At 38.9% G+C, this 23,871-nt stretch overlaps 5 protein-coding genes across 8 annotated transcripts; 3 read left to right on the top strand and 2 right to left on the bottom strand.

Moving 5' to 3' along the window:
* The first annotated feature begins 272 nt into the window (after positions 1 to 272).
* TRM9 (RNA-binding (RRM/RBD/RNP motifs) family protein) lies at positions 273 to 3,133 on the top strand. Of its 4 annotated transcripts, none has more exons than XR_015531297.1 (7): positions 273 to 592; positions 688 to 783; positions 877 to 963; positions 1,062 to 1,193; positions 1,293 to 1,628; positions 2,161 to 2,290; positions 2,622 to 2,687. XR_015531297.1 is itself a non-coding variant. In XM_087333343.1 (7 exons), the coding sequence occupies exons 1-7, from the start codon at positions 296 to 298 to the stop codon at positions 2,884 to 2,886; spliced, it is 1,044 nt and encodes a 347-aa protein (XP_087189469.1). In that variant the 5' UTR covers positions 273 to 295; the 3' UTR covers positions 2,887 to 3,133. The 4 variants fall into 4 exon arrangements, 3 of the variants coding, with proteins under 3 accessions (XP_087189469.1, XP_087189464.1, XP_087189475.1); XM_087333343.1 differs by lacking the exon at positions 2,161 to 2,290 and adding an exon at positions 2,857 to 3,133; XM_087333338.1 differs by lacking the exon at positions 2,161 to 2,290 and adding an exon at positions 2,867 to 3,133.
* A 2,700-nt stretch (positions 3,134 to 5,833) lies between these two features.
* LOC147869806 (protein PHOSPHATE-INDUCED 1 homolog) lies at positions 5,834 to 7,488 on the top strand. Its single transcript, XM_087333361.1, has one exon. The coding sequence runs from the start codon at positions 6,013 to 6,015 to the stop codon at positions 7,042 to 7,044; it is 1,032 nt and encodes a 343-aa protein (XP_087189487.1). The 5' UTR covers positions 5,834 to 6,012; the 3' UTR covers positions 7,045 to 7,488.
* An 863-nt stretch (positions 7,489 to 8,351) lies between these two features.
* Positions 8,352 to 10,085, bottom strand: LOC147869807 (uncharacterized protein At2g39795, mitochondrial-like). Its single transcript, XM_087333370.1, has 3 exons — positions 9,777 to 10,085; positions 8,795 to 9,129; positions 8,352 to 8,665 (listed from the first exon to the last, which is right to left on the bottom strand). Exons 1-3 carry the CDS (start codon positions 10,029 to 10,031, stop codon positions 8,506 to 8,508), a joined length of 750 nt encoding a protein of 249 aa, XP_087189496.1. The 5' UTR covers positions 10,032 to 10,085; the 3' UTR covers positions 8,352 to 8,505.
* Positions 10,086 to 11,512: 1,427 nt separating this feature from the next.
* On the top strand, positions 11,513 to 15,607 carry LOC147869808 (TRAF-like superfamily protein). The gene is made up of 2 exons (XM_087333380.1): positions 11,513 to 12,399; positions 14,815 to 15,607. The coding sequence occupies exons 1-2, from the start codon at positions 11,548 to 11,550 to the stop codon at positions 15,028 to 15,030; spliced, it is 1,068 nt and encodes a 355-aa protein (XP_087189506.1). The 5' UTR covers positions 11,513 to 11,547; the 3' UTR covers positions 15,031 to 15,607.
* An 898-nt stretch (positions 15,608 to 16,505) lies between these two features.
* On the bottom strand, positions 16,506 to 23,654 carry HD1 (histone deacetylase 1). Its single transcript, XM_087333399.1, has 9 exons — positions 23,341 to 23,654; positions 22,722 to 22,995; positions 21,193 to 21,633; positions 18,497 to 18,639; positions 18,333 to 18,423; positions 17,935 to 18,080; positions 17,302 to 17,386; positions 17,117 to 17,212; positions 16,506 to 17,009 (listed from the first exon to the last, which is right to left on the bottom strand). Exons 1-8 carry the CDS (start codon positions 23,595 to 23,597, stop codon positions 17,165 to 17,167), a joined length of 1,485 nt encoding a protein of 494 aa, XP_087189525.1. The 5' UTR covers positions 23,598 to 23,654; the 3' UTR covers positions 16,506 to 17,009; positions 17,117 to 17,164.
* Positions 23,655 to 23,871: the final 217 nt, after the last annotated feature.

The following is a 23,871-nucleotide window of genomic DNA, read 5'->3' on the forward strand; positions in this document are numbered from 1 at the left end:
CCAATGTTCTTAGATTAGATCCGAATGGGCTTTTGGCACTATTCATGTAGAAGAGTTCCATGGTGCTGTATGTTATGTATGTATAATGATTGTGTGGCCCCTCCAATGAGTTAAAAACTTAAAGAGTGAGGGAAGAAGAGGAACAGACATTCAACAATTGGCATTGGATTGAGGTGAGCGAGCATGGATTATTATTATTACTATGGTGGTGGTGGTGGTGGTGCTCTGTTACTGACTGATTACCATGTATGTATTGAGCTATATAGCTCGCTCTTTACTTTGTTAGAGGAGAGAGATGGTGGGATTTGCGAAGCCCAGCAGGGGCAGCACCACTCCCCATCTCTTCGTAGCCAATTGTGGGCCTGCCCTCGGCCTTCCTCTCTCGCAGATCCGTGATGCCTTCTTCTCCTTCGGCCCTATCTCTGATGTCTGTCTTGCCGATGCCTCTGGCTGCCGTGTCATCGTGTCATTCGATCGTGCCGCCGATGCCGAATCAGCCCTTGCCACACTTAACACCCTCCCTTGTCCCTCCCTTGGGAACCGCATCCTCCACATCCAGTACTCGATGGCCCGCCCTAACCCCGTCGACAAGGTCAGTTAGACATTCTTCTTCTTCTTCTTTGATTTGCATAACTAGTTTTGATGTTACCCATAAACAACATGATATGACCATAACTAAATTTGTAGGCCAAATTGCACCCGTGTGTTTCTCTTTCAGCAGCTCATACTGGCATACCTGGCCTTTTTTTATACCAAGATTTCATCACAGAGGAAGATGAACAGGTTAGTTTGTTTATTTGTACACAATCTTAGAAACCCATAACGTTTGTTTCATTGGCTGGGAAGTGCAAGAAGCTCACTGTTTGGAGTTGATAGGAGCTTCTTCGTGCTGTTGATGAAAGACCCTGGCAGCATCTCTCAAAGAGGAGAGTGCAACACTATGGTTATGAGTTTCAGTATAAGGTGATGAGAGCCCATGTACTACTTGTTGTCTTCACAAATGATGTAGCCGTACTCCCTTTCTGTTTGTTTGTGAATCTGGGTTATTTTTCACTTCACAGACAAGGAATGTTGATGTTAATGAAAGCATGGGTAAGCTGCCAGATTTCACCTCCTCTGTCATTGCGAGGATATCGGCTTTGCCTCCATTGGCGAATGCAACAGAGGCTTCATTGCCTTTAGATCAGCTCACAGTAAGTTGTTATAAAGTTGCATACTAGCCAGGATGAAATCTGGGTATATTTTTAATGACGGTTGTTTGATGCTCAAGACTTATGGTGATACAAGCACAGGTTAATGAATATCCATTAGGTGTGGGGCTGTCTCCTCATATTGATACACACTCTGCTTTTGAAGGGGCCATCATCTCACTCTCATTAGCCGGAACGTGTATCATGGAGTTCCGGAAGTACGATATTCTTCCAAATTCTCTTCCTTCAGTGGATGAGAAATTCAAGAGAAAGACTTGTCTGAATGGTAGTTCCTCCGCTGAAGCAGATCATCATGTAGATGAGGCAAGTGGAAGGTGCCTTTTCCAACGGAGATCCATATTCCTTCCAGAAAGATCACTGTTGGTGCTTCTTGGCGAAGCACGGTATATGTGGCATCATTACATTCCCCACCACAAGGTTTTGATACCTGCCTTCATCATGTTGTTTGATTTTGTTTCTATACGGTTATTTTGATTGTGCTGTATAATGCATGCATTTGTGGAATACTTTATATTTAATCTATTCATTTATAGTAGGGCTGATGATTGCTACTTGTTAAAAGAATGGGGCATCACTGCATTCTACATTTTTAGAAATCTATCTCCACTTACCTCGAGTTCCCATAGAGTGGGCACATTATGATGACTGTTTTCTTAAGACTAATTGTGATTGGTGATCAAGTTATGTCATCCACATCTGTTTTCATGTGCTTCCCCTCCTTCAGAGATATTGATGTGTTTGTATGTTTTATGTAGGTATAACAATATACTCATGAGATTAAATACAGCTATGTTCGAAGAAGCACATCTAGATTAAGTTTATTTGAAAAAGTTCTGATTGAACTTGAATACAAGGCCGAAAAATAAACAAACGTCACTCCTCAACAAAATGACAATGATGCATCTGAATAACAGATTAAAAACTTTATGATTTGAGTTCCTATTTATAGGAGCAATACCCTCTTTAACAACCTCGAGTATGGAGGTTGATCTCAATTTGCATCGCATCATCCTCTTTTCCTTCTAATTACTGTCGCCAAGCAGATCAAGGCCATGATGCTTAATTCTTGGAGCCTGTGGGTAAGTTTTAGGTGCAATGGCCACCAAAGCACAGTTTTAAAGGAATTACATAGAAAATAAGAAGCTGGAAACCCAGTTAAAGGGAAAGGAAACTAAAAGAACAACTACCAAAGTTCCATTTTGTGCCTTGGAATAAAGCATTGTTTCATGCAACTATGGTAACCTTTACAAAGTTACTTTGCTCTCATGTTTATTGCTCTGCAATTTAGAAGAACTAACTATAAATCTGAGTTTTAATCTCTTTTGATCAAACTTATTAGTTTTTATTATGTTAGGATGCATAGTTTGTATCTCTTGTGTTCTAAATCCGATAAGGTAATGCTCCTTGCAGGTCGACATTATTGGTGAAAGGAACGTGCAAAGGAAGCAAAGACGAGTTTCTTTTACGTTCCGCAAGGTTAGTGCTCCATTTTCATAACTGTAAAGTGTTTGGGCTCTCTATTTTATGGAAATACATCTTCTTCTTTTTAATTAACGGTAGGCTAGTCAAGGTAAATTGAGGATTCCTGTAGTTTCTTATCATTTTGGAAATTATTATTATCCTGGATATGAACAGCTTGATTTAGTTTTTGATAGGTTCGAAATGGACCCTGTAGATGCAGCTTTCCAAGCGTTTGCGACTCCCAGTTATCATCATTACAAACTCCTTAAGAATAGAACATAGACAAAATGCTGATGGGAAGCACGAAATTTATTTATCATCTGAAAGCCGAAGGCAAGGATGATGAGGGGTTGCTATGCTCTTACTCAACCATCGCGGATATTCATAAATGTATGCATGTGCCTTCAATATGGTAATTTAAATTTTGCTATAAATGTCTTTTTGAGCTCTTAGTTTCTGAACGTCGTTCCCATCTCTTAATACTTTTCTTGTTAAACATTTCTTGGGAAGGTCATGTATTCCTTCTAGTTCCATCTTTCGAAGCATATTCAAACTTTGGGAGTCTCTCATGTACACTCACGTGATATTTAAATCCCAGACAATATGAGTTGTTCCAAGTGAGCAGTTGAGCTCACGGCCAAATATCAAGATTTGATTCTCCTAATCTCATTTATTTTGTCAAGATATATTCTTGTCTAGTGGTCAAGTCATCATCAACTTTATATGATCATTGTTAAGTCTTAATGCTCTAATTTGAGTTAAGATTCTTCATGAAGTTTTGTTGGTTATTCTTACATCAAATAGGCTCAGCATAGCTCTGAAAATCCTTGAAGAATCATGTTTGACATTTGATAAGAGTTCCCCCTTTTTGTGAGGTCTTTGCATGTATTTCAAATCATTTCTAGCAATGTCCCATCATGTGTGACACCCAAACAAAGCAATTTCTTGTCTTAAGAGATGGTATCTTTGGAGAGTATTAACTTTTTGAAGGGCAATTACACAAAATCGTACTACAAAATATTAGACACCATTTAGTACCAACGCCACACCAAGAGTATCTGTAAGATGGAATCAAACAATCCTTGTCACAATATTTGTGTAGATTACCCCATATCTAAGCAAGTGGCAACACAAGCTTGAGGTCAATCATTTGGCCATGTTGATGAGGCATCACCATCTTCCATGGCAAAGAGTTTCATGTTGTCATCAACGAGCTTGATGTTTTTCAAAAATCCCTATGGAGCCAATTTCCAAACATGGTTCTTAAATACATCACCTTTTGTATTTCATATTTTGAATCATCTACAACCCATATTAATACAAGTTGAGTGTAACCTTAGAAGGCTTACTTTATTATAGATGAAATGACAACAATGTCCACAATTTGTAATCATTGCAATGTGCGGTTTTAAACTATAGATCGTTGATATTTTTGCCAATGATTGGGTGAAGATCACTTCACGTCTAGTTTTATTCAAACGATTGACATTAGAAACCTATGTATGGAATTCACCACTTCCAACACATGAAAGAATTAAGGACTTACGTTGTGCAAGGACATTCAACATGGGCATTTCAATGATAAGTATTGAAGCAATACTTCCATGTACATGATACTTGGTCTCAAAAGGAAGAAATGTATCACGAACCTTGAAGTTGGCATGAAGCTTCAAACTTGCTCTAGAAATCTAAAATTTGGGGACAATTTCACTCTTTCAAGGAGGTCTAGGTTTTGAACAAAATAATGTAATTGATGCTCAATCATTGTAAGAAAATGTGTGGTTAATGGAGAGATCATTAAAAAAATGCCTACATGGAGGCCCCTACAATAAATATGCGAATGGAATGGAACTTCAGAAATCACTATGAAGACCCAAACAAAAGAGTGTGAGTGCCTATTTTAGAAGACAAATGGTGTAAAAGTGCAAAATACACACACAATACCACCCAAAGACACCTTGGGCATATCATTCCTATACACCAAATGGAGGAAGAAAGAATAGAATATCATAACCAACCATTTTGTATTAGTGTAGGCATAAGACACCAAGTGGTAATGTAGAAATGGTGCCTTGTATGAATAATGTACATGGAATAGATGTATGTCGTGGATGAAATGTGAATGGTTACCTACAAAGTAGAAAAGTGAATAATTAAATTGCGTCAATTGGAAAGAGGGAATATATTGAAACCTATGAGAGATGCAAAATATGGCATACAAAAGTGGCAAAAGAGTGAAGACTCATATGAGATAACTAACTTGAATGATTAAGTAATCCGAGGATGAGACTAAAGAAAACTTTTTGAGAAACTCGAAAGAAGTCAAAGGATCACCGCCTTTTTATAAAGTCTTTTTATTACTTTATTCTTCTTCATTATATTCATTCTCATACATGACATGGTTCACCATAGGTAAGTTTGTTCCATCTTTTTTAAATGTTAATTACATTTGTGGTTTCTTAAGGGAGAAATTTGTGATGTGATGCATGTGCAACATTGGAAGGATATAGTAAAAATGTGCTTGCCAATTACATACCATCAATCAATGAAGACCTTTTCACATTAGAGAGACAAAGATTGATTTCACCTTTTGAACCCCCACATTGTTTTGTGCGTGTCAAGAACATTGTGGGCAGAAGAAATGTCGCTTTTCAATTTGCTTAGTTGTGTTTACTTATAGAGTTGTAAGCATGTGACGAGATGCTTAGATTCTTTAGTATATTGCTAGCTCGTCAAATTTTGAGATGTTAAAGTTGGGAAAGACAGTGTTCCGCTCCAAAAAGGTCAAAAAGCGATAGTGCATCAACCGATGCAACTTTTAAAATACGAGCGTGGGAATGCGAATCTTCATGCATATATATCTTGATGCATGTAAGGAAGGAATAAAAAACACTTGGGGACAAGGGGATGAACAGCTTGGATGCTAGATGTTGAGGGGGCAAGGGACGAGCCTATTAGGGCACACAATCAAGTATTAAAGAAATCGCTCTAGCATAATCAAATATGGCATTGTTGCCATGATGTTGACATGAGACGGCGAGGCAATGAGCTGGATGAAACACTTCCGCGAAAAAAGGCGTGAAATGAGCAACGAATGGATCGACCCAAAAGAAACAAACAGAGTCGCACCAAACCATTAAAACCCGACACACATACAAACACACAAACACACCACAAGAGAAAGAAAGAACTCGCCCCATCCCCCACCTATATAACCTAAAGCCAAGAAGAAGAAGGGTTCCTAAGTGTATGTGTGCATAGATTCTTTAGAGCCATAGATAGGACATTGGCATTACATGCACACATCTTGACTCCAAAGCACATTGTTAGCCAAGAAAACATGGCAATCCTTCTTCAACTACGGGTGTGTTTGTCGGTATTCGGGGTCATTAGCATTCTCCTCATCCACAAAGTAGCGGCCTTGGGCGGTGTAATCCGTCCCTACAACTTTAGCCGGGTCGATGCCAATGCCCAGATGATGTTTCTGGTGCCCACGGCCTCGCCCACACTAACCTATCACGGGGGCGATCTCCTCACCCAAAGTAGCATCCACGTCCACATCCTGTGGTACGGGACCTTCTCCCCGGCCCAACGAGCCGCCATCACGGACTTCGTGGCCTCCTTCTCGGGCAGTGCCGGTGCCAGTGCCACCCAATCCCCGTCCGTCTCCTCCTGGTGGACGAACATTGCCAGCCTCTATAGAGACTCCTCACAGACCCCTGCCGCCTCCTCTTTCAATCTCGGCACCGTCGCGTCTGACCCTTCCTGCTCTTTGATGGGCAGAAAGCTGGCCGATTCTGACCTCGCCATCCTCGTCTCCAAATCCATCTCCACCCAAGGCTTCCTCCCAAACCCTTCTCCTGCCAACGCCGCCATCTATGCCATCTTCACTGCCCAGGATGTGCTGGTGGAGGACTTCTGCATGAACTCGTGCGGCACGCACAGCAGCACTGCCACCGTGGGCGGGGCCCGGGTGCCTTTTCTGTGGGTCGGGAATCCGGCCACGCAATGCCCTGGGCTGTGCGCCTGGCCATATGCCGTGCCTCAGTTCGGGCCACCGCGTCCGGCCCTGTCACCTCCCAATGGGGAGGCAGCAACGGATGGAATGATCATCAATCTAGCACTGCTGCTGGCCGGGACGGTGACGAACCCGTTCGAGACCGGATACTTCGAGGGGGATGCCAGTGCGCCGCTGGAGGCTGGGAGCTCCTGCCAGGGGATCTATGGCAAGGGCAGCTATGCAGGCTACCCCGGGCAGCTCCTGCAAGACAAAGACTCCGGGGTAAGCTACAATGCAATTGGGGCGAACAACCGCCGATTCTTGCTGCCCGCGCTGTGGAATCCTACCACTCAAACTTGCCAGCCCTTATGAGAGAGGATAGGACCCCATCCCATGTCTGAGCCAGTGGACCTGGGGATCAATCATCATCTATGGTCTCTGTCTTGCTGCAGCTCATCAAACACTTCATTCATTCTTCCATTTCTTTATTTCTTTTCTTTTCTTTGATCTAGTTCTAGTAATGATAGTCCCAAGGTGGAAATCTGTATGCTAAATAACTTGGAACTTCAGCAGTGCCGCTATTATATTGCCCATTTGGTGTTATTGTTCTCATAGCTGGTCTCCGATTTGTTATGAAGCCATGATGTTTGTTTCCATGGTAAATTCGGGCCTTGACCTTTCCAACGTAAATATTTCTCCTCTTTGAGATCATTGTCCATGATCTCATACTAAAATCAGAAGTAAATGCTTTCTTTCCCAAGTTTAAATGCAACATCTCAAACTAATAAACATTGTTGAGGAAATTATGAAGTTGAATTATGCTGAACGAAAATCATGAACATATTTTCTTGAGAATTGGAACCAGATACTTATGGTTGCTACAAAGGATACATTAGATTTACCGTCGATTTTCAAAAGGATCGATCATTTCATATGATCAAAATGATGACGTGTAGAGATCATTCAAGCCTTATCACGATACTACATGATCACTAATATCTATTCCTATTAAAAGCTTAGGTAAGTACAATTATTGCTTTTGTCGATGATACTTTCTGGTCTTGCCATTGCGAGGCAAATATGCCATATATGAATGAATGAGAAGAGACAGCTCAGATTAATGCAATGTGAGATGACCACAATGGAAATTTGAATAATTGGCTTTCCAATTTCCAAAGATGGGATTAGTATGGGGATGAGCAAAGGATGTCCTTCCTGCGATGCATGCAATTAGCTGAAGAATGGTGTTAAGTGCAGGGATTTTAGTTATTGGGGGGAAGAGGGTGGATGATTAGATTACCTGGCTGCCATGGAGTATTCAGGTAAGTGGGGGTAAGAGAGATTAGGTGCGGTCAGATATTAGTAAATTAATCATCATGTTCAATAAATATGTACTCATTTGTGTAAAACTCAGTGTAAAAGTAGAGCTTACTCTCTGTAATTACAAACTCTGCTAACAAAGCATAAAGTTCATATCAGTAACCTTGTAAACATAAATTTACTGAATTTTGATGGTTCTACTATGCATCTAAATAGCAGAGTGAGAATCAAACACAAAGGTAGATAAAAGTGTATTAGAGGTCTCTTCATTCTGGTTGTTGCAATTATATGTCAAGCAGCATTGACTTTCTCATTCAAACTTGTTCATTCATTTGTAAGAAACCCATGTACATCATGAGTAATAGTTCAAAGAACATTTACTTCTTAATTATCAAGCGGGTATGATGGTGTACAATGATCAACAGTTGACGATTTTTCAAAATAATCTAGTCCCCTTAGAAGGGAAAAAGTCTCAAAAAGAAATCAGAAGAGCTTCCTCGGAAAAAAAATGTGTTACTTGGAGATAAAGCTCTGGACATTCCTAAGCCATCTTGAATACTCTCGCTGTTCCTTGTGATACATGTAAGTTAAGATAAATGAGCCGAATTTACCATCAATCCCACGTGTCTTCAAAAACTTGTTAAATCCTTTCTGAACATTACTATCCAGATCCCTAAAAACCAGTACATTAATCAATGCAAATAGTTGAGGATACAAATACGAATATTTATTTGGAGAGTAAAACAAGCGTATTTACTTAATATTATGCGACTAAAACAAAGAAATGAAAATGGAAACTTACTCAAATTGCGGTCCTTCATATGCAAGGTCTTTAACCCCTGTTGCCACTTCCTTGTACATAACATGATCTATAACTGGTTCTTCTCCATATGTAACACATCTTATCTCTAAATATGGATCATCCCCTCCTTTAGATATTTTAACAGTCATATCAACTAACTGTGATGGAGCACCTTCTGATTCATCCCCTTCTTCTGGGGGTTCAGGATATGGTTGCACCTTGAACAAACATGAGACCTTGATATCTTCATTGTTATACTTCCTGTGTAAAAACACCTCTTGAGCACCAGCCTTGTCATCTATGGTAAATGACTCAGGCGGCACTTTGGATTCCATCTGCATTCGAATAATGGTATTTTATATCTCATAGAAATAGAGTACAACAAATCACTTGCAGTGTTTAGTTATTTTTCAAATTATGAGATCAAGTGATCTGTTAGAAAGGCTTCATTACTATTTCGAATTATGCGGGCACTACGTCATATCTGAGTGGCAGGAAAAATCCTTAAAACTTTCCCCAAAAAGAAAATTTTCACGGGAATAACATATCCCTGTTAATGGCAAGTATCAACCATATTGAGCTGGATTAGCAAAAGCTGTCTGACATTGTAGCTTGTGATTTCTTTACCATTTTGAGGGATATGATCAAGCAGCATGCTTATTAACCAAGTATGATATATTGGATCCACTCAAATGTGTATGAATGGCTCTCATGTGAGGTACCATTTAATCTCATACGTAATTACAGACGGTAAAAAACTAATCAAACCATCTACTGAATATTCAAGGTGTCATGGAAATCTCACATAATAAAAATCCTTTTAAAAAACCTGATATTATGGGAAGTAATGATAAAAAGCTAAAAGACTAATAAAACTGTCCGATGAGTATTGCAGGTTACATGGAAACCTAACAGATAGGAAAGAAGAAATAAATAAAGAAAAAGGAAACATCTTCATAATACTGAGCGGGTATAAACTAACCTCAGAGGCTTTATCTACTTTCTTTTCGTGCTCGATCTCTTCTTTTAGGATGCGAAGGAGCTCCATGTCTCCACCAGAGGGGGATGCAAAACAACGCTTCAGCTGAAGAAGAGGTAACGGTTGGTAGGTATAACCGAAATTTAGAGGGATCTGTTGAGGCGGAAAAGTCTCAGATAACACACGTGCTCGTGAGAGACGGCCATACGCAGAGGCAGACGAAGAAGAAGCACGACGTAGCATTTGAAGCATCGCCATGGATTCTTCAGAGAAGTGAGGAAGAAGGGTTTGTTTTGTCTTCAGTCACAGAAGGACAGAGTAGGAGCAGCAGCATTTATACAAATTCCAAACGATACCCCTCCTCAGTTCAGTACCCTTAAAACCTAAAACCCCGATCGTCTTCTCTCTTTCTTCTTCATTCTCTCCAAACATTTCCTATATATATTTACCCCTCAACATTCTCCTCCAAATTTCGACTTTCTTTGGATAATGATTCTTATCTTGGAATTTTGTGTTTATACCTGTTTGTGCACTCTAACGGTTTCGATTCTTGTGAATTTTATCTCGACATGTTTATATATGTATGCGTGGACATGATGATGGATGAATTTACACGGACTTTGAAGAGTTAGAATCATGGACCATCTGCTTAGGCACTTGCTCTTTGCGAGCATAATAAAAGGGATATAACCTTCTCAATAGGAAAATTGTAGAGGTGTGGGGTTTTAAATAAGTAATCATCCATGTTAAGGAGATAAGTGAATACACTATTTGGTTTTGCTTGTGGATGGACCATGGACCATAGACACCAAATATTTTATCCCACATTGCAAACCATATATTTGATTGTTGCTATCATCTCGAATTTGGGTATTATGATACACCTTATTTTGGGATGGAAATCTCTAAAAAAGCTTTTGGACGAAAACACTTTGGATATGATACTCTTCCTTCTATGAGTTCAAGTGGCATTAAACAATCACGTAGGGATCATTAAGGTGATTACTTAAAAGGATGTGAATGGATACCTATGTTCTCTTGAGTCTTGTCCATACTAGGTAGGAGGCGAAGAAATATGGAGCCAACTAGCACAAAAGGAAAGGACAATAAAGAGAGATAGTGCTTTCATTGTATTTACGTGATCCTGTTTGGGTTATACTCTTTCAAAGGCCACAAAAGATGATCAAGCTCGTTGAAGCTATCATCGTCACAATCTCAAAAAGATACAGATGAGTTTGCTGAGAAAGTAGCAGACACTCAAGGTTCCATTAGTAAGGCAACGAGCCTTTGCTTTAGGGTTGTGCACAGTCGAAGATTTACCTAAAAGAACATGTGCCGCATTTTTATATATACATTAAAACCACAAGGGGATCGACAAAAGAGAGAAGTAACCTCATGATGCATCAGGTGGAGGAGCCATTGGTTGAGGAGCCATCGGTTGAGGCAAAACGTTACGTGGTACACGATCAGGGCCTCTTGTATGATGATTTCATATGTGTGAGTGTAGTGGGTAATGTTTCGTCATTCATGGGTAAAAAGTCTTGGAGAGGGATTTGTTGGATAGATTGAGGGACCATGAGAGGGATTTGTTGGATAAATAGTCCAATATGTTTCGGATCAAAGCATCTATAACATGCCCGATCCCCTCTCTCATGGTCATACATACATACATATATGGATGGACACACCAAAACTTAAAGTAAGTAAGACTTCTCATGTGTGTCCATCCATCCATCCATCGTGTACAACATATCTCGCCCAGGAAGAAGGAGCCATGGAAACCTCCTCTTCCCCCTGCTCCTGCACTTACCATGACGTGGAAGAGACCGCCAAGATTGCCGACTACCTCCTTCAAACCCTCGCCATGGCCTGCATCGAGAAAACCTATGCAAATCTCTTCACGTCCCTTCTCTCCGTTGTCGATGATACAAAGTCGGAGCTTGTCCAATATGTTTCGGATCAAAGCATCTATAACATGCCTGATCCCCTCTCTCATGGTCCCTCTCCTTACCACCGAGCCAAACATCTCCTTGACCAGTTCGTGCAGTCAAAAACCAAGTTTCTTAGCAGGGTCTCTAGCAATGTTATGACTGATAAATACTACCGAATCCGACAATTCTCACAAGAGCTACAACATCTCGATCGATGGAGATATGAAGAGAGGAGGCTGCTCGCGGAGAAGATTCTTCGAGGCGTCGCTGTCTCGTCGGAGAAATTATTTTGCTGCTTTAGATTTGACTCACAAGAGGAGCTTGCTCGACACAAAGTTGTATGTCCTCTGAGACCTGTGATATGTGAAAATACCGGCTGTGGCCATGTCTTCTCAGCGTTACATTGCCTAGATCACGATGCCATATGTGGCTTCAAACTCATGCCATGTATACAAGCATGTGATGCTATGGTGATGAGAAGCATGATGGAGATGCATTGCGGCACCACATGCCCCATGAAACTCGTTAAGTGCCCCTTCTTTAACCTTGGCTGCACTAACAATTTACCACAAGGAATGATTGAAGAACATTCCATCACCAATGTGAGTGTGCATCTCATGTATTTGTTCGAGAGTTCACAAAAGCAAGAGTCTGTGGTCTCAAATTTAGGCCAGCGAATGCTATTGATTGAAAAGGTAAGAAGGAGTTTATTCAAATTCTTTAGTATCATTTTTATATTGTATATGTTTCATCCTACCTGTAAACATTTGTTAGAGCTGGAGATATATTCTGTTGATAGTTTCTTGGAATTATTCTGGTCAATGAATTGCAATGGATACTGATGGATTTCAATTGAAATTTTGACTATGCTATTGGAAATGAGCAACCTGTTGAATATTTTGGGAAGTTGATGAAATAAACATTTCGTTTGGGAGACATGTGTCTTTAACCATGGATGGGAAGTAGACATCAACTAAAATATATTGCTTGAGGACTTCACTTTAAGTGGTTTTTCTGTGATATGCATCCAATTTTCCATGTGACCTTGGGGAGGTGATTTCGAGAAGTTTTCCTTGCTTTCAGCATGTAGCTGTAAACCCTTTGAAGGTTATAAACTTAAATGGCCTTCTTATAGTTTCTAGAAGTATTATGAAGTATGGTATTTTGTGCTTACCCCCTATATGGCAGCATAGATATCTCTTTTTTGTTTTCTCTAATTCAATCCCTGAGATTTCTTAAATATTTCTCCACCAAATTCAGTTCCATAAAGCAGGGTTGCACCACGAGCACAATATGCTCTAACACCATCTTTAGGTTTGTGCATAAGTGGTGCATACTCTCAAATTCATAGTATTGGGCAGTGCTGGCCTCTGTTCTTGTAATTAGTCGCTGTTCTAAGCGTATTGATTAGGTATCCCGATTTGGAAGTATTCGAAGCAATAAACCACTTCAATGGCCTCCTGCTCATAGTACACCACAGGTTGATGACTCTCAGATTAGACAGTGCTTACAACAACTTCAGTGTTAGCCATGTCGATCGGTAGGTCATTAAGGTCATAGAAAGTATGATCTATTTCTAAAAGCTTTTGCTGTCTCAGTTGAGAATATGTGAGAAGTACAACATCATCTGGATAATCAGAAGAAATCCTCTGAAAAATCCAATGGCTCTTTATTCCTCATGTTCTCCTAAGTCTCCTTGGATGGAATCTTCTAGTTGACCTATGCATAGACCAGGTAGAGTATCCTATGGTGGTCTTCATTGTTTTAGTCTCCATGGAGTTCACAAAATTTCTAGAAAAGCCTTTGTTTGTCTTTAATCTGCATCTTACTTTCTGGTTTCATGCATGTTGGTATTCCAAAAGTTTCCATGCTTTCCCATAACTTTACCCTTGGGATTATGTAGATTTCCTTCTTGAAATCTACAAAACAGTATAATTGTTGTCCTTAACTGTGGGCATCCTTGTTTTGCTTTAATGGTGTTCATGAACTCTCAAGAAAAGCCTCCGTTTATTTTCAATCTGCATCATACTTGCTGGTTACATGCATGTTGGTACCCCGAAAGCTTCCAAATTTCCTGTAACTCTACTCTTGGGATTGTGTAGAACAACTTCATGAAATCTATAAAATGGTACAGTGGTTTTTCTTTAAGACTACTCTCCTCCATTACTATCTGTAAACAAATAGAAGTTTGCCATCTATGCTTTTCAGCTCATTCACTGAGTTGATGTCCAGCAGAACATCATAGAAGTTTAGCATAAAAGATCCCCTGCGATAGTTGGTGAGCTGATTCTGTTCCATCCTTTGTATCATGTCTTGATCCAGTTACTATGCCAATATTAAGAAATATTTTGTGCTATTGCATGATTTTTTTATGTATATGTCCATGTTGAGAGATCAAGCTCAACTTAGTTTAGTTAGTTAGTCAACCATATAACTTCGTAGTTACCTAGATAGAATCTAGTTAAAAGTGTTGACTATAACGCCTTAAATAGGACCTTGTACTTAAGTGAGATATTCTAGAGCCTCCACTCCTAAGTACATTTAATATAGGACTTACACATTAGTACCTATATTCTACTCACACATGTGCACCTTTGCACATGAGATGTATATATACCTCATTGTGGGTATTTTTGTATTTGATGATGTTGAAGCTAATTTAATATACTTACTCATCCCCCATCTTGTGTTGTTCATAAGTATCTCTCTCTCTCTCTCTCTCTCTCTCTCTCTCTCACACACACACACACACACACACACACACACACACACACACACACACATACACATACACACACATCACATAATCTTCCACTTAACTTAATCACATAATTAGGCACTAATTAACCCATACTTAATTACTTACCTAATTCTTAGCAGTCAATCTTTAGCCATTGGAGTAGTCCATTTTTGAATTTCTGAGCATCAGTAAAATGCATCTGCAACGTCACCATTTTGAGGAGGGGTAGGATGATCTGGCCGAAGAAAATTATGGTTCCTTAGTTTTCACTTATATTACCACCTTATTTATCAAAAGCTTCCATGTGCATTAACTTCCTCTTTAGAGAGAGAGAGAGAGAGAGAGAGGGAATGTGTGATTTCTCATGCAGGCATTGTCTATCAGTGAAAGGACAGAAGCGGTGGATGTGGGAAATCTCTCCCTATTGGTTCACCAACAAGATACGAAGATAAAGTCATTAGAACGAGAAATCAGTAAATTTAAAAAGCAAGAGGACAAGATAAAGTCATTAGAGCGTGAAATCAACAACTTAACTCAACAAGTCAAAGCAACAAGCTCATTCAAGAATCCAAAAAACGCTCCATGATGTACGTACAAAGCTTTGGAGAAGAATGTGTACATTGTACAGAAAAGATTGAAGCATATAGCCTACAAGTCTCTCCTCGTAAGAAATATCGAGTAAAGAGAATCTGTTTGTTTTGGAGAGTATCCTCTTTTTGAAGTTTTGTTGGCATTTTGAACGAGTTCAGATCAAAGCATACATATTGACATATCTGTAACAGTATTATTTTGAAAATACCAACCCCATCTCATTGTTGTGCCCTCCCCTCACCAGTCAAGCAACGGACATTTCAACAAAATGCCAACAAGGCCTCTTCCATCACTAATATCATAGTTATACCAAAGGTGAGAAATTGTTATCAAAGCACCTCCCACTTGTGGCTTGTAAAGCTTCTACATGTTAACAAGGTTTCTTGTATTATCCACAACCCAAAAGTTCTACCAACGGAGGATGCATCTTTCATCTTTTGCTCTACCATCATATTGCATTCTACTTCCAAATTTTCTATAAAATACTTGTCCCAAGCTTTTTATTTAGCCCCTTGTCCCTTTTGGGAAGACTGGAATGGTGATTTAATGTGCTAATCTATAAGGTTTCTTGATGGAAGATGTACCCATATATTTTAGATTTTCTTAACATTTAACTTAATCATAATTCAATGTACAATTATTATTACTATTATGACTAGTGTATATTGCTAAGTTCATCATACAGCATAAATATTGTTGCTCTAGTTCACTTTTCAAGGTCCATATGCTGTGCTATATTGTATTGTTCGGAATAATAGAAATGCTTAACACTAATCAATCTGTATGCATTTGAATTGTTACCAGTGACCACCATTATTATAACTAGTGTATGCTACCAAGTTTTTGATCTAACATGAATGTTGTCATTCTAGTACAATTGTATTATAAACCACTAAAACATTCTGTAACTACAGATTATAATATTATACCCTTGAGTTTAATTTCATGATCAAGAATATATAAAATCCCCATGTCAGCCTTTAGGATATCCTTTGCTCATCCAGCATTGAGGAATAAGAGAATGTCACAAAGTACATTCCACAAATTTGGGCCAGGTTTTTGTGCCCTCGTAATTGTCACAATAGGCACCACATGAGTTTATCCAATAAGTGAATGTCACAATAGGCATTACATGAATTTAGGTAACAAACGAATATGGCATCACACTCAGTATTTCCTATGTAATAGGCATATATATATACACACTGAAAATGCTTGCATATTAAATACGTCTGTGCTTATATATAAATATTATGTATTAGTGCTGTAATTATGGCTAACTAGGGGCAAGTCATGTTGGTAAACTGCCCTCTACAAAGATACTTTAAAACATGCTCTTATGTGATGCACATATTTTGACCATTAAACTCCAATGTTATGAGTGCAAAACTCTAGTTTCAAACAGTATGAACACTAGTTCTGAGAAAGCTACCTCAATTTTCTTTATCAACTTTGCAAGAAAACACTACATAAGCCAAATCACGATTTGTGAAGCAAAAGCAACCTACAACCGGTTTCAATGAGACAACATCTACAAATAGGTGCACCTAGCATTTTCATCAACACCACAATATCCTACTTTGCAGCTCTCGCTTTATTTGATTACTCGATTATAAAGTTGTGCATGGTTTAATAGATTGGCACAAGCGATGCTATCTGGAATCATTGTGGTATTCATAAGCTTTGATATTCCCATGTAATGACTGGTTTCATTTGCAAACACTTCTCTGGTAGTAGTCATCCATCAATGTTTCGTGGACAGTCGCCAAAATTAACAAAAGAGAATCGAATTTGATCTGCAGTTGTTTGGTATGTAGCATTCAGATCATCGATCAAAACATTCATGTAGCTACCTGCTCATTTCCCTTCTTTGGAGAGTCCAATCTTCATGCCGTACAACTGTACATTTTCTCTCTAAACTTGTTTAGTCAAATTCATAACACATTTTGCTGACTGCTTCAAGTCATGTATGACCTGAACACATCATAATGCCATCCCAAATTTAATAATAACAACTTTATTAACAGATCATACCATCTGGTACTTAAATGAGACTACCAGAATTAATATCCTTGACCTACCTTACATCACCACCAGGAAGGACGTGGCGTTACCTGCTTTTATTTCTCTTATAAATGACTGTTAGAATTCATAGCCTCTTCATTCTCTTGTTCAGTCTGTTTGAAATGGGAAAATGTGTGATTAAAAGCTATATAACAACAAACCATGGGACAAGTGAAGGATTGTGTATTTAATAACCAGTTACCATGCTTGCAGCTGTCTCCTCCTGCTTCACCTTCTTCTTAGACGATGCCTGTTCTAGTATCACCACTGGGCTCACATGATGCCGCCTGTAAGACATATTTATTAAATAAACAAGTTCATGTCCCTTAACATAAGATAAATTATTTGCTGAACTTTTTTCATTGTCTCACATTTCTAGGTGAGCTTTTTTTCAATTGATGACAGTACTTATTTGTTTTGACCTTTTTTCTTTGAGCAATATGATGCACACTAACACAGGCCTGTCTATGTCTATCATGACTTTCCTTGCATTAACATATTTAACAACGTCTAGACATAGATCTCTAAAGGGTCTCAGATTGACTAACCCAAATGAATGGTACCATGGGTTTCCCTATGTGGAATGTGGAAGACTGCTGTGTATATTTGTTCTCCACTACATGATCTTTTTGTTCACATGACTCTTTATTTATGTCTATTTTGTGAATAGTGATTATCTATCTACACACACACACATATATATTACGCTCTTTTTTGTCCTTTCGGGAAAAAAAATCAACCAATGAAACTCATCACATCCCCCCCTCCCCTTAACATACTTTCTATCTAGCAGCAGTTATATTTACAGACAAGTTAACCCACAAGGCTTAATTACTTTGAAGGCAGGGTAGTGAGCTGGTGCGTAATATCAATGTCCCTGTTTCGCTGCTCCTTCTCATCAACTTCAGGCTCAGTTTCTGAGTCAGAATATTCCCCATCCCATAACCTCGCCTTTGGTCGTGAGTCGTAAGCTTCTTCCACCTGCATGTGGCAAAAATGAATCCAACATATATTCAGAGAAAAAATAGTACCGTTGTCTATGATAAAGTAAAGCTCTGTGTTAAAAAACGTCACATTGCACATTGCCATATATTTCAGAAGTCCTAGAAATACAAGTTTCTAAAACCCCCAAAATGACGTTTTCAGTCATGAATTATTTGCAGCATAGCATCAAACGAAACATGAATCTGCATATAGCATGAGAGAAGCTATAAACATTTGAAAGAGACCAACCTCCTCAAGAAGTTCTGTGTCAGGTGGTCTTTCTTGAAACTGGACACTAGGAACATGCTGTAATTTTGAAAGATTTTCAAGCAGCCTTTCCCTGATCACACAAGAAAACTTATTTGATAAAGCATCACAAAAAAATGAATAGAAAATGGGATGAGTAGGAAAACCTTAATGAGTCTAGGTAGCTCTTCTGATTTTGATTTTCCATGCTGCTTGGAGCAATATGAAGGTTGTATTCAGGACCGAAGTACTCAAAATACTCATTGTATGGCATTTTATCATCAATATCAACACCAACAGCAACCCCTGTCTAAATGGAAAACCGCACAAATAAGAGGTCAACACAAAAGGAGCAGATTATGATTAAGATCAGTTCTTAAATTATAAAAATCAGAGATGCATGGAAACACAAACATTCAGCAAAGAAGTGTATATTTTTCAGTATCCTGGTGGGAGGTGTATTACTATAACATCAAAACCAATACCAAGCATTGCAGAATCCAGTAAAAGCAATCACACCATGGGCACCGCTAATACGAGTAGAGTTGACCTTGCTTTTATACAAGCTATGCATCAAGAAAGTTGACCTGGGCACTCTAGTGACGATTACGCTCATGTTTTTCCTGTTTCAACCTTTTTCCCTCTTCTTTTGAGGGTTATATTTACTCCTTATATTCACAAGATGGAACTCTTGGTTTGATCCTATGAAGCATGTAACCTACTACAACTCACCATAAAGCAGACTTCATACTGTAAGATTACAAGACAATCGAGACAGGATGTAAATATGTACAAATCTAGGACCCGCAACAAATTAATCCTATTCCATACACTTATCAGGCAAACTTTGACGACTTAGTTTTCCAATTACAATCACGTTTTTAGCAGATTCTAGGGAGAGGGTTATGGCCTGCATATTGCTCTTGGGGCAATTCTGTTTGAAATAGGATTCATTAGACTCTCAATTTTTGGGCACCTCATGTTCTGTATGTAGTCTACAAAGTTGGATGGCATCAATCCAACAGACCAGCACTTACTAGCATTTAGAAGACGAAAATCAAGACTATGTCTGCAATTATCCATTAAGTGACTTTGTATGAGAACCTTGAAAAAGCTTGTTTCAAGGTCTCGTCGCTTCGGTGAATCACTTGAGACTCCGAGAAATTCTCAGTACCATGAAGCTACACCAGTGAGCTATTACGCTTTCTAAGATAAGAGGCATATGTGATACTAAGGTTCTCAAAAAAGAAAAGAAACTTCACAAACTATATATCTTTCACAAACAACCCAATAACTATGAGACTAAAGAAAAGCTAAAACACAAACAATAAAGTAGAACAAAAAATAAAACACACAAAAAACAAGCTGCGAGTATAATATTTACTCTTCTACAAACTGCCAACAAAATCTGAAGACAGACATGCATGAATACTAGTCTGTAGTTCACGACTTGCACCAATAAAAATGTATTGGACACTATCATCAGTTCTTGGAAGATTATGGTATTAAACCCATCGAAGTTATGAAGTTCACAGAAAATAAGGATCAAGTCTGTATCGTAATAATTTATTAGAAAGATTATGATTTCAACAGAATTGATGAAGCTTTTAATCTAGGTAAGTTTCTTTGGTCATCGGTTCTACTGCCAAAATCAAACATCAATACATTTAGCATAATATTTGTTTTCCAGCAACACATGATCCTCAATCATGGTATATGGAAATATAAGCTGATATATAGACGGTTCGACAACAAATTTCAATGTGCAATACTTTATGAGCCCTGAGATGCCATTCAGCATATCATATTCTAGAAAATCATCTGAGGTGGTAATTTTGTAAAATGATGGATTCGTTGAAAATGTCTCAAAATTTTCAACTTTCCAAGTGTTCCATAGTGTTCCTCCTCTACAAAATGGAACCACACCAACTGGTCTTTCTCCCTCAGGTAACCTTGTGCTAGTCATGATCATCTTACCACAAATGAGGTTCTTTTCTATGTCACAAGGGACATTAGCCATGCCACACTTGTCCACCCAAACACATTCCAACGAAGTTCCTAAGCTGGGTTTTGTCTTCTACAATATGGATATAGAATTCACAACCTCAATTGATCAGTGGGGACGTGTAGATATATCAAAATGACAATGCACTCAAAAACTTTTCCTGAGTGAACTCATGGCTGTCTGCCAAAAATATTATCTTTGACTCAGAATAAATTTGCAAGCTGCCCAAAATCTGGCCAATAAGCAGGCATCACAAATGTCATTAAATGTCAATGCACTCAAAACCTTTTGCAGAGTATGCTCACAGATGTGAGCTAAACAGGATATCTTTGTTTTAGACCTAAACTTGCAAGCTGCCCAGAATCTTGTCAATAAACAGGCATCACAATTAGGAGATGAAATGTGAATGGACTCTTTGTAGAGTAAGCCCGCAGCTGTCAGCTAAATGAAATATTGTTGACCCAGGACTAGATTTGCAAGTCCCCAGAATCTGGTCAATCAATTAGGTCATTCTGTTCTGGTTGCTGGATCCTATTTTAGAGATCACTGCTATCACATTCACTGGCTCTATGGATAACGGATAGAAACGACAAAGTGACCATATTCTGAATTTAATAGATATTGATTTGGAGACAAGGGATATATGCTAAATAAATGCATTCACATTTCGCTGAAGGCAAGCTTCCCACAGATATGAAGAGCTTAGCAGATAATAAATGAATTCAAGCACTGAAACGTAACTGTAGGACTGAAACACGCAGCAATTTGAAAGTGACCATTAAGAATTCCGGAAAGACATTGAAAAGAATTGCAATAATTTGGCTGATTGCTGAGTTTCCATTAAAACAGAGATGATACCTCATAGCACCAACATCTTGCAACATTCCTGATTGTGTAGCCACCACCTCCTAAAAGTAATAGAGGCACATTAAAAGAACGTACAAATCTAACACATTCTGCATGCCCCTTTACTGTTAAGTTGAAGCATCCAAGTCTATCTCCTGAAAGAGAATCTGCTCCACATTGCAAGACAACTGCCCCTGGTTGATACACCTCCATCACCTTGGATATTATAGGTTTAAATAGTGATTGATAACTATCATCATCTATGCCATCATTTAGAGGTACATTCACAGAGTAATATTTCCCTTTTCCATAGCCCAAATCGCGAAGATCACCAGTACCAGGGAAATAATCACCAAATTTGTGGAATGAAACTGTCATAACTCGATCGGTCGTGTAAAAAGCTTCTTCCACCCCATCACCATGGTGAATGTCAATGTCAATGTAAAGAACTCTCTGCGAAAGGCAAATTGAAAGTTAGAAGAAAAATAATTTACTGAGAACATTCCAAAACATCACTGTGTATAATTACAAAACATTGTTATGTATCCCCATCTCTACTGCTCTCTCAGTACTCTGACGAAACAAAAATATCACAATAGTATCGCTACCTAATGCAGATCAACTCACTTCTGACAAAGTGAGAATTCAACCGGGAATTCCGAATCATTTATAAGCCAGGTCTTGCCCATTTAAACGCATCCATCACTGCTAGTCATGAAAATATGTTGATCACTAACCTTGTGTTATTGTATGAGATGATGCATGCATTATTTATTGAATAAGTACATCCAAGAAATCAAGAAGTAAAGCTATATGATTCAGCTATGACATTGCATGATTTCCAAATTTTAAATCTATGACTTCATCGACCAAAGAAATGTTGTGTTCAGCATTTAGCTTCCGAAATGCATTGGTCAAATGTCCACATGATTATCTACTTTAGGGGATAAAGAGCTATCCTTCCTAAACCAACCCAATCCATGTAATCTAACATAAAAGATGCATTTATAAGATTAAATAAATACCTGCCTCCAAAAGAATGAAGAATTCTACCCTTGCAATAATGCCTCCCTCTAAAGCATATGTAAACCAAGTTGCCTCTATCAATTTAAGATTTGAGGACCTGAGGGCAAATACCAGGGAAAACCATATACTCCAAGGAACACAAAATTTTGGAGAACATTAGCACCTTTATCTATATGGGAATATTATCTCTTCAGAATTGATAGGTATATAGGCTCTTGACCTGTGTTTATAGAGAGCAAAATAATTAACTCTTAATCTCTGCTTATAGTAGCTATAGCTTCTATAAGGGCCAAGCACTATTCTAGATCAGAAGCCTCCGAATGAAATCTCGCACTCAGAAATCTGAGTCCTGTATTGACACTCGAGGAGTAGAGTGACTATTGAAACTTTATCCAGAAACTTCATATATAAAACTCGAGAAACAAAAGAGCTAATGCGAAAGCATTGACCCCTGTTTTTTTAGAAAGGATTGAATAGAGCGTATGAGGGAAGATAAGTGTTTGGGTATTGCGTACCTCATGATACTTGAGAAGCTCTAGGATTGCCAACACAATGTCATTCACATAGCAAAACCCTGAAGCCTCACATTTCTTAGCATGATGCAAGCCACCAGACCAGTTGATAGCAATGTCAGTTTGTCCATGGTTGAGCTTAACTGCACTTCCTAAAGAACCTCCGGCGTAGCTTTGACAAAATGCATACAATCCATGAAAAACAGGGCAATCTTCGCCCACATTGAACCTCTTGAGCACACGGAGCTGATCATGTTGTGTTTCCGGCGACACTGACCTGATGAAAGATATATTGATGTGTATTCTTCAATAAATGGAAAAAACAGCTGCTATTTGTTTCCAATTTACTATTTTTAACGGATTCTGGAAAACTTTGATCGATTTTTATAATCAAGTATTATTGAGATTTCTTCCAATTTTATCATAAAGAAAAACTCCAATAAAAATTTGTGGAAAATTAGCTAAAAATTTTGAATTTTTTTGAAAGAACATCCCAATTTTCTGTTGTTTTAGAAAGGTGGTAGCAGAAGACTTGGAGAGAACATGTATGGAAGGTATAAAAACAATCAGAAAATTATAAGAGAGGATGAGATAAGGCATAATTCTTTGGAGAAGGACTGACCTGAGGAAGGAGATATAATCATCCGCATGGAAGCGGCAGAGATCATCGTCGTGTGCGAGATATGGCCGGAACATCTCCATCTTGTGGTGCAGGCCATAGTGGACGACGAGGGAGTGGGCCATCCGGATGCGATGAGGTTTCATGGGGTGTCCTTGGCCGTAGTAGTAGTTGCCAACATCCGGGTCGTAGAAGTAGGAAACCACGCGCTTCTTTCCCTCACCTCCTCCTGCAGTCAGAGAATTCCCCCCACTCTCCATTACAAAGCTCGCCTCACTGCATTCAACAGAGAGGCGGAGGTATGGATGGTGTTCCACGATTTCTGCGAGAGCAGGAGCAGGAGCAGGAGCAGGGGGGAAGAAATTGAGGAGAATGATGGGTCTCTCTCTGTCTGTCTGTCTGTCTTGCTCGCGCTCTCTGTTGGCCTGCGTGGCCCACTTCCCGCCCAGAATTATGTATGTATACGTACTGTATGTATGTATTGTATATATGTATTTGGTATTCTTCTCGTAGAATCAATCGTATGTATAATGT

Source organism: Azolla caroliniana, unplaced genomic scaffold (genome assembly GCF_043228905.1).
Source record: "Azolla caroliniana isolate FFs.n. ecotype wild unplaced genomic scaffold, voAzoCaro1.0.p SCAF_1, whole genome shotgun sequence".
Taxonomy (NCBI): domain Eukaryota; kingdom Viridiplantae; phylum Streptophyta; class Polypodiopsida; order Salviniales; family Salviniaceae; genus Azolla; species Azolla caroliniana.

Coding starts and splice junctions, on each gene's coding strand:
- TRM9 (XM_087333338.1), top strand. CDS start 296: ATGGTGGGATTTGCGAAGCCCAGCAGGGGCAGCACCACTCCCCATCTC. Junction 593..687: donor GCCCTAACCCCGTCGACAAG/GTCAGTTAGACA, acceptor CTAAATTTGTAG/GCCAAATTGCACCCGTGTGT. Junction 2,688..2,866: donor TTTCTTTTACGTTCCGCAAG/GTTAGTGCTCCA, acceptor AGTTTTTGATAG/GTTCGAAATGGACCCTGTAG.
- LOC147869806 (XM_087333361.1), top strand. CDS start 6,013: ATGGCAATCCTTCTTCAACTACGGGTGTGTTTGTCGGTATTCGGGGTC.
- LOC147869807 (XM_087333370.1), bottom strand. CDS start 10,031: ATGGCGATGCTTCAAATGCTACGTCGTGCTTCTTCTTCGTCTGCCTCT. Junction 9,130..9,776: donor AAGTAGATAAAGCCTCTGAG/GTTAGTTTATAC, acceptor ATTCGAATGCAG/ATGGAATCCAAAGTGCCGCC. Junction 8,666..8,794: donor TATGAAGGACCGCAATTTGA/GTAAGTTTCCAT, acceptor ACTGGTTTTTAG/GGATCTGGATAGTAATGTTC.
- LOC147869808 (XM_087333380.1), top strand. CDS start 11,548: ATGGAAACCTCCTCTTCCCCCTGCTCCTGCACTTACCATGACGTGGAA. Junction 12,400..14,814: donor GAATGCTATTGATTGAAAAG/GTAAGAAGGAGT, acceptor TTTCTCATGCAG/GCATTGTCTATCAGTGAAAG.
- HD1 (XM_087333399.1), bottom strand. CDS start 23,597: ATGGAGAGTGGGGGGAATTCTCTGACTGCAGGAGGAGGTGAGGGAAAG. Junction 22,996..23,340: donor GATTATATCTCCTTCCTCAG/GTCAGTCCTTCT, acceptor ATCTTTCATCAG/GTCAGTGTCGCCGGAAACAC. Junction 18,640..21,192: donor CAAGATGTTGGTGCTATGAG/GTATCATCTCTG, acceptor TTTTCCATTTAG/ACAGGGGTTGCTGTTGGTGT.